The sequence below is a fragment of the Juglans microcarpa x Juglans regia genome, chromosome 3S, assembly GCF_004785595.1.
Source record: "Juglans microcarpa x Juglans regia isolate MS1-56 chromosome 3S, Jm3101_v1.0, whole genome shotgun sequence".
NCBI lineage: Eukaryota > Viridiplantae > Streptophyta > Magnoliopsida > Fagales > Juglandaceae > Juglans > Juglans microcarpa x Juglans regia.
The window spans coordinates 25,655,813-25,672,209 of record NC_054599.1 but is presented as its reverse complement, the minus strand read 5'-3'; the positions used below and the strand labels follow the sequence as shown (position 1 = coordinate 25,672,209).

The 16,397-nt window shown below is 34.8% G+C and overlaps 1 protein-coding gene across 1 annotated transcript; it reads left to right on the top strand.

Annotated features, from left to right (window-relative positions):
- Positions 1–24: 24 nt before the first annotated feature.
- Positions 25–2,749, top strand: LOC121257686 (brain acid soluble protein 1-like). Its single transcript, XM_041158841.1, has 2 exons — positions 25–1,597; positions 1,677–2,749. Exons 1-2 carry the CDS (start codon positions 1,373–1,375, stop codon positions 2,301–2,303), a joined length of 852 nt encoding a protein of 283 aa, XP_041014775.1. The 5' UTR covers positions 25–1,372; the 3' UTR covers positions 2,304–2,749.
- The last annotated feature ends 13,648 nt before the right edge of the window (positions 2,750–16,397 follow it).

Here is a 16,397-nt window from a genome sequence, read left to right as displayed (position 1 = left end):
ATCAGTTCGGATTACTTGGTTTTCCAAATAGTCTATTTTCCTTAAATCTATCTGAAGCCAGTTTAGTCATGAGATGGTGTACACCGAAGCAAGCTAACATGACAATGCTTTTTGACAATGATATGGAAAAAACTTGGTGATTAAGTTATTATAGTAGAAGGTATAGTTGATTAAAATTGTGTCAAGTGTAATTAATTAACTTTTATGTTGCCTTCTAATTGTAGAGAAACTGTGGTTTTGTTTTGTACAAATAAAATTATAAATCATCATGCATATTTGTGCTTTATTTCCTTTTTTCACTGCAACAAGCTCTTTGAGCATTTGCTATGCATGATCGTGTTTATATGGGCTTGTGGTCTTGAACTCTTAGGTGATAACTTTGTCAGAAAAGTTTATGGAAAATTTAATTAAACAGAACATCCACCAAATCTTCCATATTCTCTGCCTGAACTTGGCTGGGGAGCTGAAATTTTCCTGTTTGATTTTACTTTTACCTAGTTTTAAGTCAGGAGAATTATTGTCTTTGGTACTCTTTGCAGCAGCTTGTTGCTTGGGCTTGAATACAAGAGGTGAAGTTTTTTCTTTTATTTCTCACTTCGGTGTTGTGGTGTGGCCACTTTGAATGTACTTCAGCTATAAATTCAGGGAAACTATTGCTAATAATATGAGGAAATTCCATAATGAAAATTTCTAGGTGTGAAATAGCTATACTTGATGAATATAACAGTTCTAGTCTTCTAGATGTAAGTGACATTAATCTAGTTCAAGGGCCAAAAAACAGATTAAACAAATAGGGAGACCCTTAGTGACATGAGGGGAATATTCCGGTAGCCCGGAAAAGTTTCATTTGTGAAAAAAGAAATAAGGATTAAGATTCCCTTATCTATCTCGAGTTTGAGGGTCTCGAGTGAGAGAAACACATGAAGTGCGTTGTACAATATTTTTTTTAGCAAGAGATGTATAATTGTATCTTTTGTGGGGTTTTTCGAGCAATATTAAATACTCAATAAATACTGTAAAACTCATTTATATGTTTCCCTCCCACTTGTGACTGTCAAATTTAGAATAAAAGTTATCCGTTTGATTAATAAAACAAACAGCTGGAGCTTTTAATAATCTGTGTTTGATTTGCACGACTCATTGGCAACTGCTAAATATACAAACAAGTCAACCGATGGCAACCGTTGGTTGGCCTCCTCAAATCATTCTTGGCCACAAAACCCTCTTTATAAACCATTGTACACACACGAAACATACCCCATGTTTCTCACATCATTTTTCTTCTCCGTCTTCTTCGACCATTCTATCTATAATAATAGAGCTAGCGAGGGAGAGAGAAAGGAAGGTTCTTGTTGGTTCTTGAGCACTACACATGGGTAATTGTGGTAGTTTGCCCAAAACCAAGGGTGGCATTGATGTCTCGGTTCCGGCACCTGAGCCAACTACAACTAAGGCGTTGGTGGAAACCAAAGAGGAGAAGGAGGAGGTGAAGGTTCAGCAAGAAGAGAAGAAGATTGATGGAAATGTTGGAGAGCAGAATGCTGGCGGTGGGAAGTCTGGTGATGAGAACGGGGTCGTCGGCTCCTTGCTCAATGAGGTACTCTCAATTTTGTTTGTGATGATTATTGATCAATTTCATTCCTTTTTATTTATCTTTCAATTAATCACATTGGCAGACTAAAGAAAAGAAAGAGGCAAAAGAGATTGAGAAGAACGGTGGAATGTCATCAGAGCCGAAAGAAGAAAAGACAAGTATTGGGGAGGTAAAGAGCGAACCAGAGAAAACACCAGCAGCTGCTGCAGATGCAAAAGGCAAAGAAAACAATAAATCTGAGGAGAAAACCGCAGATAAAGAGGTGAAGGGTGAAGTACAAGAGCAAGAACCTGAAGCTGCAGCAGATGCAAAACACGAAGAAGACAAGAAACGTGGGAAAGGGAATATTGCAGCTAAGGAGGTGAAGGATGAACCAGAGAAAGCACTGAAGATCATGACTATGGATAAGGAGGCTAAGGGTGAACCAGAAAAAGCACCTGAAGCTGCAACATATGCCAATAACAAAGAAGAAAAAATATATGAGAAGAATAGTACCGGAGATAAGGAGATAAAGGGTGAACCAGAGAAAGCACTGCAGAAGACCGCAGATAAGGAGGTAAAGGTTGAAGTAGAGAAAGAACCAAAGAAGACCCCAGATAATGAGATGAAGGGTGAATCAGAGAAAGCACCTGAACCTGCAGCAAATGCCATAAACAAAGAAGGCAATAAATATGGGATGAATACAGCAAATAAGGAGGTAAAAGGGTGAACCGGAGAAAGCACCGAAGAAGGCCGCAGACAAGGAGATAAGAGTGATAACCAGAGAAGGCATCTGAAACTAGCTGCAACACATGATGCAAAAGAACCAAAAAAAAAAAAAAAAAAGTGAGATCGATCGAAGAAGATAGCAGATAAGTGAGAACCTGCAATGTGATCGATCGAGTCATGGATGCTGCATGTAATTTAATTAAAGAGTAGTAGTAATAATAGTAGAAGAAAATGAAACTTTTCATGTTGTTTCCGTTTTGTTCCGAAGAGATCAAATCATTTGGATTGGCTAGGGAAATCGAGTCTAGCTTGAATTTGTGGTGCATGGTTTCATTATTTTCTAGGAGATCAATAATATTGTTTTACAAAGGAATTTTTCTGTATTTCTGTATCAACTAGCACTCATGCAATCTTCAAAAAAAAAAAAAAAGACCCGATTAAATTTCACCTCTGATCTTCATCGGTTCAAAACATCATATGTAGCATGATTGCAGGGTGATGAATCAATATAATCCTAAATTAAATTAAAATAGAACTACATGTTTATTATATATATAGCTAGCTCATCTTAATATGCAAGTTTTTTTTATGCAATGCTACACAACTTCCACACACTATATTTTTTAAAATTTTTAAGATTTTAAATTTTTTTTAAGTTTATTCTTTTTAAATTAATTCAATTCTTCAATTCATTATTCATATATTAAATATTTGATAAAAGAAAAAAATTAAAAAAAATTGAGGTGTGCGGAGATTGTGTGAATAGTAAGAGGTTGTATAGATTTTTATTTTTATTTTTTATTTTCCCAACAGTGCTATTCGATCGGGGCAAAACTTTGACCTTTTATTTGGAAACTAAATATTTTTACAGCAAATATATATTTAACCACTCACTCAAAAAAATTTATATAAAAACTATTTTGGCAATCAATGTTCAAAAGAAACCTCAATAATATTGTAGTGCCCCTCTTTCACGGCAATCGACTTGAAAAATTGGAAGCATATATTATTATTGTACGAGAAAAAAAAAATCAAATACCTATATTTAGGTAGAAATTAAAGGGCCACGAAATTAAGCAATTAATTTCCTATAGTTTTTTAAAATAAAATTTTCCCCTTTACATATATAATAATATCACATTATATAGGGGAGAAACAATTCAATTAAGGAAAATAATAGTATGTTATTACTCTTTCATTTTGACTACTCATGTATTTAATTTTTTTTTATAAAAAAATTTTACTTAATGGTTAAAAAATTTACTATTAGTGTATTGGTATTTAAAGATGTTTAAAAAAATATGAAAAATAAATAAAAATTGGGATTTAGTTAGAGGCACATCCAGCAGTACATTTCAATTAATTTACAGTTATGATTATCTTTTATGGGAAATAAATAGCCCAGCGAATTAGTCATTTTTTATTTTATTGGTCTAAAAGATTGCTGATGCCTTAGATTTACTATACAATAAATTCATCTTTACGATCTAACGTACTTACCATATTAAGGTTAATATATCAGTTGTTGGTTATTTTTATGGTATTTTTTTTTGTGGGCAAAGAATTTCTTTTGAAATATTAATCATTCACCAATATCAAAAGGAAAATGAGACGTGGCATCCTAATGACAAGTTGAAAGGGTACTCCAATTAATTTGATTAAAGAAATTAGTGGTAATTAATTACTGTAAAATGGAGCATGAAGAACTGGAACTTCCCAGGTCATTATAAAAAGAACTTAATTAGCACGAAAACCGTAGAATTACCTAGTACTGCACAAAACGCAACTTAGCCCTTGTGAGAGTTACGTCAACTTATCTCATCTTATTATTATTATTTTTTTTAATTTTTATATAAAATATAATAAACAATTTAACTTTTTCAATTCCAGAATAATAATAATATTAAAAATAATACTCTAACAATATTTTATTCAACTCATTTAAAATTATAGTAACTCATCTATGAATCTAAACGGAACCTAATTAAGCCCATCTGATAATCATATTTCTTGTACAATACCCACTTACGATTGGAGCTAGGGGTGATACCCGCCCCTACGGGGTGGGGCCACCCCTCCCCCGTCCCCCGCCCCCGCATATGCGGGGGTGGAGAATTTCTCTCCGGACCCCACCCCCGCATAGCTGGGGCGGGGTCCCCCGTCCGTTGGGCAGGGGTGTGGGGGTGGACCCCCACCCGTTCGCACCCCCCGCCCCCATACTAGGCCTTCGGCCCAGTACATTTTTCTGGGCCTTAAATGGCCCAGAATCGGTTTTTGGGCCACTTTGGGCCCATAATTCGTTTTTGGGCCATTTGAGCCCATTATTTAGATTAAAAAGTATATAGATTTAAAAATAGGAAAATATATATATATATATATATATATATATATATAATCATAGATTGAACTATTACGTTATTAACTAATTAAGTAGTAATCATCACTAAGGCAGTAAGGCACTATGCTAAAATATTTTGTTCACAATTATACAAATTAAGAGAACTAATAAACTATTACACTATTACAAACTCCTCTAAAAGAAATAAATATTACAAATTGTACAATTAACTATTGTAGCAACATTACAATTAATTATAAATTAACAAAATCATAATTTTTCAATTTGATCAATTTGATTTTGGGGTGGAGCCGTAGCGGTGAGTTCACTGAGTGGTGAGTTATGTCGATTGCTGTGAGACTAAAAATCAAGATCATAAAAGTCAATAAGTTATAAAACCTGAAATATTAATAAGTTAAAAATAAAACAAATTAGAATTAAAAAGTTATAAAGATGAAACAAAATTTTAAATGCAAAAAATAATTATGGAAGAAATTGTGCAAACCATGACAATGGTGGGTCCAATACAATGTCATACTGCATCGGAGGTAGCCGTAGACGTCGTCTCATGTATCACTATACGTATTAAATTTGAAATCAAATTAATGAATACCAATTAAATGAAAATAAATAAATTAAAATAAGAAATTATAAAATCAAATTAAAATAAATACCAGATCCAAACTGATCATCACTATCCTCCTCGACGTCGGCCTTCTCATACTTAAGAACATTTGGAACATGAATTGGAGTTCCCTTGATCCAATTCTGCGTGCAAATCAAAGCCTCCACAGTGGCAGGAGCTAATGAACTCCGAAATGAATCTAATACACATCCTCCCGTGCTAAAGGCCGACTCTGAGGCTACTGTGCTAACAGGGATGGCCAAAAGTGTACGGGCTATCTCTCCAAGGATAGGATACTTCACGGCATTCACCTTCCACCAACTTAATATATCAAAATCTCGTGAAAATGGTAGAATCTCTGCTGTTAAGTATCTGTCTATCTCTGGCTGAGCCTCTACAGAACTCCGAAGGAAGGGGGTCTGCTCATACCTCTCACTCCACTCCAATCTACGTCTTTTCCCAACCTCGACTTCAGGAAATTGTGAGCTTGAGGCTGAGGGGATAGGTGTAGGTGCCGCAATATTACCACCCCGCAGGGTGGAAAACTCATCAAATAATCTAGTAAGGGTTTCCCGAACCCTTGCTGCAATAAGCTCTGCCCATACTTGCCCATACGCAAGGCCCAATCCAAATATCATGCCATCCAACTTATACCTCGGGTCAAAGACGACAGCTACATATAACAAAATATTAGCCTTCTTTAAATCTCCCCAATACTTGTCGTACTTTGTCCTCATAATCAATGACATCTCCCGCATCCTAATGTGACCACCCGCGACCATGTCATCTAATTCTTCTTTTACCCTACATATTTGCTGACATACAATATTGGATGTAGGGTACAAATTCCAGATAGCCTCATGGTGACATCGTAAAAAAGCCTCAAAAACTCTACAAAATTAGTTACAATTTCCCAATCATCCTCTACGGGTTTCCCCACCCCCAATCCCCTGTGATCATCAAAATATTTAACATATTGGATGTCTTCGTCACCCGATAATGTAAATGCCAGCTTATATTCTTGGGCCGCCTCCAACATCTGAAATATTGAGTTCCATCGTGTAGGCATATCAGTACAAAGGCCCCTATTAGATGTTAGGCCTGCAGATCTCGCAGCAACCTTGAATTTGTCCAATCTCGAAGGAGAAGATCTCACCCATCTCACAGCAGTCCTAACCCGAGCAATCGAGTCATGAAGATCTCTCAAACCATCAGTGACAATCAGATTCAGAATATGTGCCGCACATCTCACATGCAGACACTCACCACCCATGAGTGTCTTATTTGCCTCTCTAAGATAGGTCTTTAGATGTCCCAATGCAACATCGTTAGACGAGGCATTATCGACTGTGACTGTAACCACTCGGGTCAACCCCCACTCCTTTATTGTGGCCTCCAAGGCCTTTCCAATTGTCTCACCCTTATGATCGGTGATTTTACAAAATTTTATAATTTTCTTTTGCAATGTCCAATGACAATCAATAAAATGCACAGTCAAAGACATATAATTAAAATTTTGGATCGATGTCCAAGTGTCAGTGGTGAGACAAACAAATTGATCCGCCAATTGACCCCTCAACTTCTCATTTTCAATGTAATAATGTTTTTTTACATCCTTTGCCACCGTGTGGCGAGAAGGAATATTAAACCTTGGTTCCAAGTAGCGAGAATACGCTTGGAACCCTTTCCCATCAACAATTTGAAAAGGTAGCTCGTCCATTATGACCATACGAGCTAGGTGTCTTCTACACTCATCGGGATCATACTTAGTATACCCCTTCAAAGTTGCACCCCCACTAGTCTCATCCGTCATTTTTTTAAGTCCAATTTCTAGCCTAGATTGGCTTTTGTCTTGTAATGATCTTAGTATTGGACTTTTTTTGCATTGCTCTTCTAAGTGCACCTTTAATTGTGAGGTGCCATGTTTCCTATAGTGACATCCATAAATTTTTCCATAATAGTTACACTTGGCTTGGGGGTTACTTGAGTCACCACCCTCTAGTTTGGTGAAATGACTCCAAACTATTGAAGCAGGTTTCTTGCTGGGCTTGGGGGCGGGGCAAGGTGCCATAGGGCTAGGGGTAGGGGTTTGAGTAGGAGGGGTAAGTGTAGGTGTAGGTGTAGGGGTAGGGGTAGGGGTGCCCTCGGCCTGGAAAGGAGAGCTCGCACTAGAATCTGCTGGCATATCCATGAACTCAAGCAAATAACAAATCTGAAATTATAGAAAACATAGCAAATATATAATGAACATAAAAAAAAATTAGAATAAAAAATTAGACCATATAATTCATCAAACAATTGTAAAAAATTTAAAGTCATAAATTTTAGGCATTAAAAAGACACATTAATTATTCAAGTTATAAAAAGACTTATAGTGGTTTTAGTTATTTTTATTGTACTATTTTAATTATTTCTCCGAACTCAAAACAGACAAATTTGAACCAACATATTAAGAAAAATGATCACATCCGAGCATATTAACTTAAATAAAGAAATTAAATACAATACAATAAAAATAAAACGTCTAGAAATCAACTCAAAATAAGGGATGAGATGTTGATATGAATGGATAATAATGATTATGGTCGCTTTACAAAAGGATGGATGTCCATATCGATAATGGGCATGCACCATAATTATTGTGTTAGTATGAATGTTCCAAATTTGTTGAGGGCTTTGTCTTGTCACCCTAAATGCTTTCTTTTTACTAAAACAACATGTTTATGCAAATTCTCTTTTGTGTTCAAATGAATTTGACATTCATAATATATATATATATATTTATAACTTGAAAGACTATAAGGCATAAGCATAGCAACTATATAAATTATAATGAACATAAAAAAAAAAAAAAGTAGAATAAAAAAAAGTACCACTTGACATTCATAATTTCATATATATATATATATATAAATATATATATATATTTCATCTTAATTCATTATATTGAATTTCGAAATACCCTAGTGCATTCTTTTTTTTTTTTTTTTTTGTTCAATTTGGTAGGGAACATCAAATTCTGTTTCTAAACCCCTAAATTAATTTTTTAAACCCCTAGTGCATAGCAATTTTAAAGATTAAACCCCTAAATTAATTTAGGATTTTCAATCTTTGAAACCCCTAAATTAATTTAGGGTATTTCGAAACCCTAAATTAATTTAGGGGTTTCAAAGATTGAAACCCCTAAATTAATTTAGGGTTTCGGATTGGAGCCCTAAATTAATTTAGGGCTCCAATCCAAATTAATTAGACACAATAATATTGAAATTCAGTGATTTACACACATTATATAATGCAAATAAAAAATAAATAAATAATTCACAGCACACAATTCACGGGTCACGGGAGCCATTCAAAATTTCAAAGATCAAACCACATGCACAATCTAAACTCCACAGCACACAATTCACAAAATCTCATCCTCCATCTCCGATAAACCCCATCCTTCCTCCAATCTCCATTAAATATGTAAATCACAAAAAAAATTGAAGTGTCGAATTTGGGTTTCTTACCTTCGGAGATGAAGAGAGAGGAACCGGGTGCGAGTCTGAGTCGTGCGACGGGGATGGCGATGCAGATAGATGGACCGGGCGGCGGCTCACGGCTACGAGAAGTAACTCAGAGAAAGAGAGAGGCGAGAGCGAGAGTGAGAAGAATTGAAGAAGAAATCGGGGCTGGGCAGAGGCGAGAAGGGGGGCTGGGTAACTAGGGTTTCAGTTTTAATTTTAAACCCAAGCATGAAACGACGTCGTTTCATGCCTGGTTTTTTTTTTTTTTTTTTTTTTTAATATATATGTAAATAATATCCGGGCGGGGCGGGGGTCACCCCAGCCCGCCCCCGCCCCTGGATGTTGCCCCAGATGCGGGCGGGTGGCCCCGCCGCCCGCATCTGACGGGCGGGGTGATTCGCCCCGCCTAACGGAGGTGGGGCGGAAGCGGGGCGGGGCCCCGCTACCCACCTCTAATTGGAGCACTCCTAATGGATTTTGTAAAACCTATTTTTATGTAAAATTTGAAGAAAATTAGCTCAAAACTACCTACAACGGATCATGTATTTTCAAATCTATTTTCTGTTTTTCTACAATATTCAATTACATGTAGCGTGAACTGTACACAAATGTAAAAATATTTTACTTATTTTCTCTTTTCATGTACTTCATCTCCCACAATAGTTTTTCTCTTCTTATATTTTTTTCCAACAAACTATTAAGTAATATAACATTTAAATAGTGTAAAAAAATAGATAAACTCATATATATATATATATATATATATATTGTAAAAGTTAAAATATAAAATAAAAAAATAGATTTTAATAATATATTTTCAAAGAGGGGTACATGAACCATAAGGAGTGCTCATGCATGTACAATGAACAAAGTGGGTTTTCTTTTCTTAGCACCTCATTCGCCTTTTTTAGAAATGTTTTTGTCTGTCATGTTGCTAGCTGCAGATCATACATCTATCTCACGTCAAGCAACTTCCTGAATATCAGAACAAGCACTTAATTAAAATAAATAAATAAAAATCCTTAAAATAGGATAGTTCTGGAAATATTCAATTCATGACCTTGAAGATAAATAACAATAACAATAATATAATCAGAAAAAGGGAGATCAAAAAATTAAAAATACAAAAATGGAGAGGCGCCTAATATTTCACGATCATCATGTGATAAATTAGTCCCATGCAACAACCTTAATTTATTTCATATTAAATGACTGAAATATTTACACATCAGGTATATTTACGTTAAAATATGAATATTTAAGTGAGAAATATCGAAGTATGACAAAATACCAAACATTTCTTTTAAATAGAGGGCCGCCCGCTATATATGATTACAATAAATTTTATAAAAGTAAACTTATAGATTGACATGATTTTATGTAATGCGTTAAGTATATTTTATAATTATAAAAGTAACTTAATAATTTACAATTTGATATATTAAGTTAGGTCTATTTTATAGTACGTGTTTAGTGTGCAATATAATTTTATATTTTATAGATTTATTTGTATGAAAAATATTGGAAGTCAAGTGATAAAATACCAACTATTTCTTTTAAATTGAAAGTAACAACTGCATGCATGCATGGATTTTAAGATATGGTTCGGAGCCGTCGTTGACTGTACGCTAGTCTCAGTGACAAATCTATATATCCACCTGATCTTGGACAATGGAAACCCCACAGCGAATTATTTGTGGCTAATTGAACAACAACAAATTATTTTCTAATTTCTTTTTACGAGTTGGCATATATACTTCGTTTTCATGCAATTAAATGAGTGATCTCCAACCCCCCATATATCCTGGCTTTATTGTGTGCATGGCAGCCTACTTTGTCTGCCATCTGGGGTTATAAATCACGCTGCAATATCCTTTCTATATATATATATATAGGATATTAATGTCTCAACATGATATGGACGTGTGTGCTAGCAAGGAAGTACTTATGCATGTATATGTTGGATTTCTTTTTTCCTTTCATGACCTATAATCGAAAGAATTCCATCAGTTTTGTTGACAAAATAGTTTGGTTGTCTGTGTATGTATTTGCAGTGCATAAATCACTACAACTGAAAGGTTCTTTTGGGACGAAAATTTTCGTCTCAAAAGATAGCCATTTTCAAAAAAAAGTTGTCCTGAGCTCGTTCCAACAACATTGTGCCAAAAGGTATATTAGGACGAAAATCATCATTTCGTCCCAAAAAATATCTTTTGGGACGAAATTGAAGGAAACCGTTCGAACGGAAATTTCTTTTGTCACGGTTGAAATTCATCCCAGAATATCGTTCGAATGAAAACAATTTTACGTTCGAACAGTAGTAACGTGTTTGAACGATTGCAAAATACGTTCGAAAAAAATAAATTCGTTCGAACGGTATGAATTTAGCTTTGTATTCGAACGTTAAAGGGTCAGATCGAACGGTATAGGAGTTCGAACGCTACGAAAATAAATAACGTTCGAACGTTGTGTGATCGTTCGAACTCTACAAAAATAAATTGTGTTTGAACATTATGTTAACATTCGAACGCTATGAGCGTTCGAACGTTATTTGGTCGTTCGAACGATAACTATTTTATTTAAAGTCAATAATAGAAAACCAAATAGACATTCATAATATTTAAAAAAATACATTATAAACTGTTTAACACTCACAAAATTTTTATAATAAGTGCTAACTAAATAAATAACGGCAAGATTGACATTGTTCGTATATAAATAGATAATCCCAAAATCTGTATGCAAAAAACCATCAGTTGCTTGGAGGCCTGTACTGTTGCATAAGCTACTGCATTTGGAGTTGCATCTGTCTTCTGAACTCTTCTTGTTGTTCTTCATGTTGTTTGAGGCGCATCTCCATATCTGCTTGTTTTGTCAATTGAGCTTCTAACTCATGCTGCCTTGCAGTCAATTCTTCGATTTTGGAATTCGCATTCTTTAGCGCTATAGAAGTCATAGATGCAATCCCAGAAGAAGAGGAAAAGGGAGAAGGCTTTACACAGCGACCCAAACCCCTCAAATATCCTGAATGTTAACCCAGGACTTGTGTAAAAATATCAATACCACTTGTTGAAGAATTTTGTTCTGACGCAGATTCAGCACGTAGGACAACCATTTTATCCTAGACATATATAAGATAAAGAATTAATATCGCCATAAATATTCTAATATATTTAATTAAAACAAGTTATAATACTTACATAATTTTCACAGGCATCAGGATGAGTTCACTCTCCATTACGATCAGTGTGCGATGCAGCATATAATTTTGTCAGATTATAATTGGTATCTGAATCTTGTTACAATAAATGTGTTAAGATATAAAGTCATTATGATTCATCCAAATAATTTACTATATCCAATAAAAAAAAATAGCAATACCAATTTCTTAGAGAGGCGATTGAAAGATCTTGAGTTGCATGATGATTAATCTTCAGTTTTGATCTATTTGTTTTGTTTATAGAACTTCGCTCCTGCAAAAAAATAAAAATATTATGAAGCGAAATGACAAATAGGACAAGTAATTAAATTTAATTATATCTGATATGATGGATCCTCAAACATGTCACAAAGTTTTTCCCACTCAGAAGTTCGGACATCCTGAAAAGGATGTTGGCATGCATCTTCTTTCTTCTCAAACTTATTATAATGCTCATGACACCTCGCTTTATATTTGTAAAATGCATTACCCATAAACTCTTCCACAGTCTTACGCTCATTTCTCTGACCAAAATTGAATTCGAAATCATCATTGAAAAAAATAGTCACAAACACATTATCATTTATAATATTCTAAATTTAAGAAAAATATAAAAATTTATTATACTAAATCAATGTTTTAAACATTACCAAACAACGTTTCTTGATAAACTCTTTAACATCTTGGGGGACTTTCTTCCATGAAGTCGTTGCCAAAAGTGCGTATGTTTGTATAAGAGCAGCCACATGCGATGTAGGCCAAGCTGCTGGTTGTCCTTTGCCCTCGGTATGTTCGTCAAGAATGTTAACCTTGATTTTACCCACCTTACGATATTTTTCCAACGTCACTCCTCTAATTGTGCCTCGACCTTGACGAGATTGTACTGTAGACTCTATAAAATATAACATTGTAATCAATTTCATTTATATGTCTATTATAAGACCTTAATTAATAACTTTTATGAGTATTAGATTTTTACCTTGCTCTGTAGATTCAATCTCTAATGGTGAGTCTGAAGGAGAGCTAGGAACAAGTGGAGATGGGTTATGAACTTCCTTCCTCTTTGACGGCATAATTTCAAACTACTGATACATTTAGTAAGTAAAATATTTGTCATCAAGTGTAATATTAACATATAATTGGTCAACCATAATCTGTCTCAGTTTCATTTGACAATTCGCTCTCTTCATCTGTAGATACTTCAAATGATTCAACATTTTCCTCAACTATCGCATCAACAATTTCAGCCTCAATATCTTCTCTATTTAATGGAATCATCTCATACTGGCTCAAATCCACAAACAAATTTAAGGCGGGTTGACTCTCTTGATATGCTTCTTGAGTAGATGGGTTATCTTTTTCTTCATTTTGTCCTTCCGCTTGAGGGATAACATCATATATATTTCTTAGAGAATATTTTTGTACTACTCGCCATTGATTTCCTAACTTTGGGTCATCTAAGTAGAATACTTGAAATGCTTGAGAAGTCAAAATAAAATGATCATCTTCATACTATTTTTTTAATGTATTTACACTCAAAAAAATTCATCATCACAGACTCCAGTTCGATGATTGCTTAAATCCCACCAATCATACTTAAACAAATACACCGCAAGCTCTCCCAAATATTTCATTCCAATTATATCGACAATAATCCCATAGAAATCAGTATTTTCTCCATCATGACTTCCTTCAACTAGGACACCACTATTTTGGGTTTTCCTATAACAATCTCGATCCATTGTGTGATACCTACTTCCCCTAGAAATACATGCAGAATATCGAGCAGCGTGTCTCGATAGGCCACGCGCCAATGCATACAGTTCATCCGATATATCATTTGGATTATTCACATATATTTGTACAACCTACATATTGAGTAAATCATATATTATATCAAAATTTAAATCAATATTTTTTTCATTGGTTATTGAGTAAAGTATATGTAATATCATTACACGTTCTTCAAACCATCTCGAGAACTCTTCTTCATGTTTCTGGTTTATATCATTTACTCCCAGTTTTTTTAGCACGTTAATATAATCACTGAAATTGATGATTACCACAAATCTTTTATATTCTTAGAATTTTTTTAAAGTAAATGAGCAAAATTAAATTAAGAAAAAGTTATAACTTACTTCAAGTAGTTCTCTATCTCAGGGGAATTGTTCAGCACGTACTATTGAGCTTTCTCAAACTCTCTTCCACACAAGTCATAACCACACAAGTCATTTGTCTTGCTCTGTCAAAGTCAAAGTTTCTTTCCGACCAATCAAACCGAGTGTCAACTCAGTGGAAATATTTGGAACAGAAAGTATGCCACTCACCAACTGTACATTTCAACTTTCCAAAAAATCGTTCAATGGGATACATCCATCTATATTGAACTGGTCCTGCAAGTCGAGTCTCACGTGGCAAATGGGCTAGGTGAACCATAACGTCGAAGAATGACGGTGGGTAAATACTTTCTAGCTTACATAATATTATGGCAATTTCTCGTTCCATTTGATCCAAAGCTTCTACATTCAACATCTTAGTACATAAATCTTTAAAAAATGCACCTAATTCAGTCAAAGCCACGCGCACATCTCTCATCAAGTACCCATGGATACCAATAGGCAAGATACGCTGTAAGAAAACATGACAATCATGACATTTTAATTCAGTTATTTTCCAATCATTTGTTCTCACACATCTTGTTAGATTTGAGGCATAACTGTCCAGTAACTTAATCTTCATTAGCCTCTCACAAATTGTAACATTTTCGTTATTTGACAATGTATACCACACAATCGGCATGTAGACAAACGAACCATTTTCTTGCAATTGCATTTCCCATTTTATTCCCATCCGCTTCAAATCCTTCATTGAGTTTATTGTATCCTTTACTTTTCTTTCAATTGACATCAATGTTCCCAATACGGATTCACATATATTTTTTTCAATATGCATAATATCAAGACTATGCCGCAATTTTAACTTCGATCAGTACGGGAGTTCAAAAAATATACTATTCTTTGTCCAATTCAACTCATTTATAGTTCGTTTTCTCTTTTATTTTTTTTTTTACCAAATTCATTACAACCAACATCTATAAATTATGCAAGTACATATTCGCCAGACAAATATGGTAGAGGTTGGCCCCATTCAACAGTTCCATTAAACATTCTAAAATTTTCATGCCATCTATGGTCACCAGGTAAAAATCGACGATGACCCATGAAACATAATTTCCTCTCGTACATAAGCCATTCAGATTTGGTATGTTTGTTACAAGTTGGACATGCCATTTTTCCCTTAGTACTCCAACTTGACAAGTTTTTCTAAGCGGGAAAATCATTTATTGTCCACAACACCGCATCATGCATCTTGAACGACTTGTCTGTTGATGAATCAAATATGACAACCCCATTCTCCCACAAATCTTTCAATTCTGCAATCAATGGCTGTAAGTGCATGTCTATATGATTTCCCGGTGACCTCAAACCTGGAATGAGCAAACTCATTATGAAATATGGATTTTTCATACACTTTTACGATGGTAGATTATACGGCATAAGTACAATTGGCCAAGTATTATGACTGGTACTCATGTTCCCAAACAGATTAAATCCATCTGTTGCCAACCCAAGTCTTACATTACGCGGTTCTTCAGCAAACCATAGGTGTTCCTGATAAAATTCCTTCCACACTTGGGAGTCAACAGGATGTGACAAAATATCACCGTTCCTTACTTTGTTTGATGAGTGCCATATCATGTCTACAACCGTTGCGCGTAACATAAATAATCGTTGTAATCTATGTATCAATGGAAAGTGGCGCACGACCTTTTGCAGAACATTTTTCTTGTCCGATGTCCATCTTGATTCGTTGCATATGGGACACTCGTTCAAATGGTCATTCTCTCGCCAAAATAATATACAGTCATTCTTACATGCATGTATTACGTTGTAATCAAATCCGAGTCCTCGTTTCAAATTTTTTGCTTCATAGAAGTTACGAGGTAAAGTATTATCTGTCGGTAGTGCCTCTTTAAACAGCTCAAGTAACATATTGGCTGCCTTAATAGATAATTGACACATTAATTTTATGTGAAGCAATCTTAAGATAAATGACAACTTACTGTCTTCTACATCCTAGATATAGCTCACACTGTGAATCATTCCACAATCGTGCAAAAGTATTATGGCCCTTATCATTTGAGCTTGATTTGTCCGTGTCACCTTCATCCATAAACATTCCCGCACCGATGTCACCTAACATTTGCTTCATATTCTCATCGTATTCATCTCCAACAACCTCTAGTTGTACATCTTCATCGATCTCTTCTTCTTCATGTAAAGCCTCAAATGAAGTTGGATATAGTTCGCCGTGTAAGACCCAATCAGTATAACCCTTATCAATACATTTGATAAACAGATGCT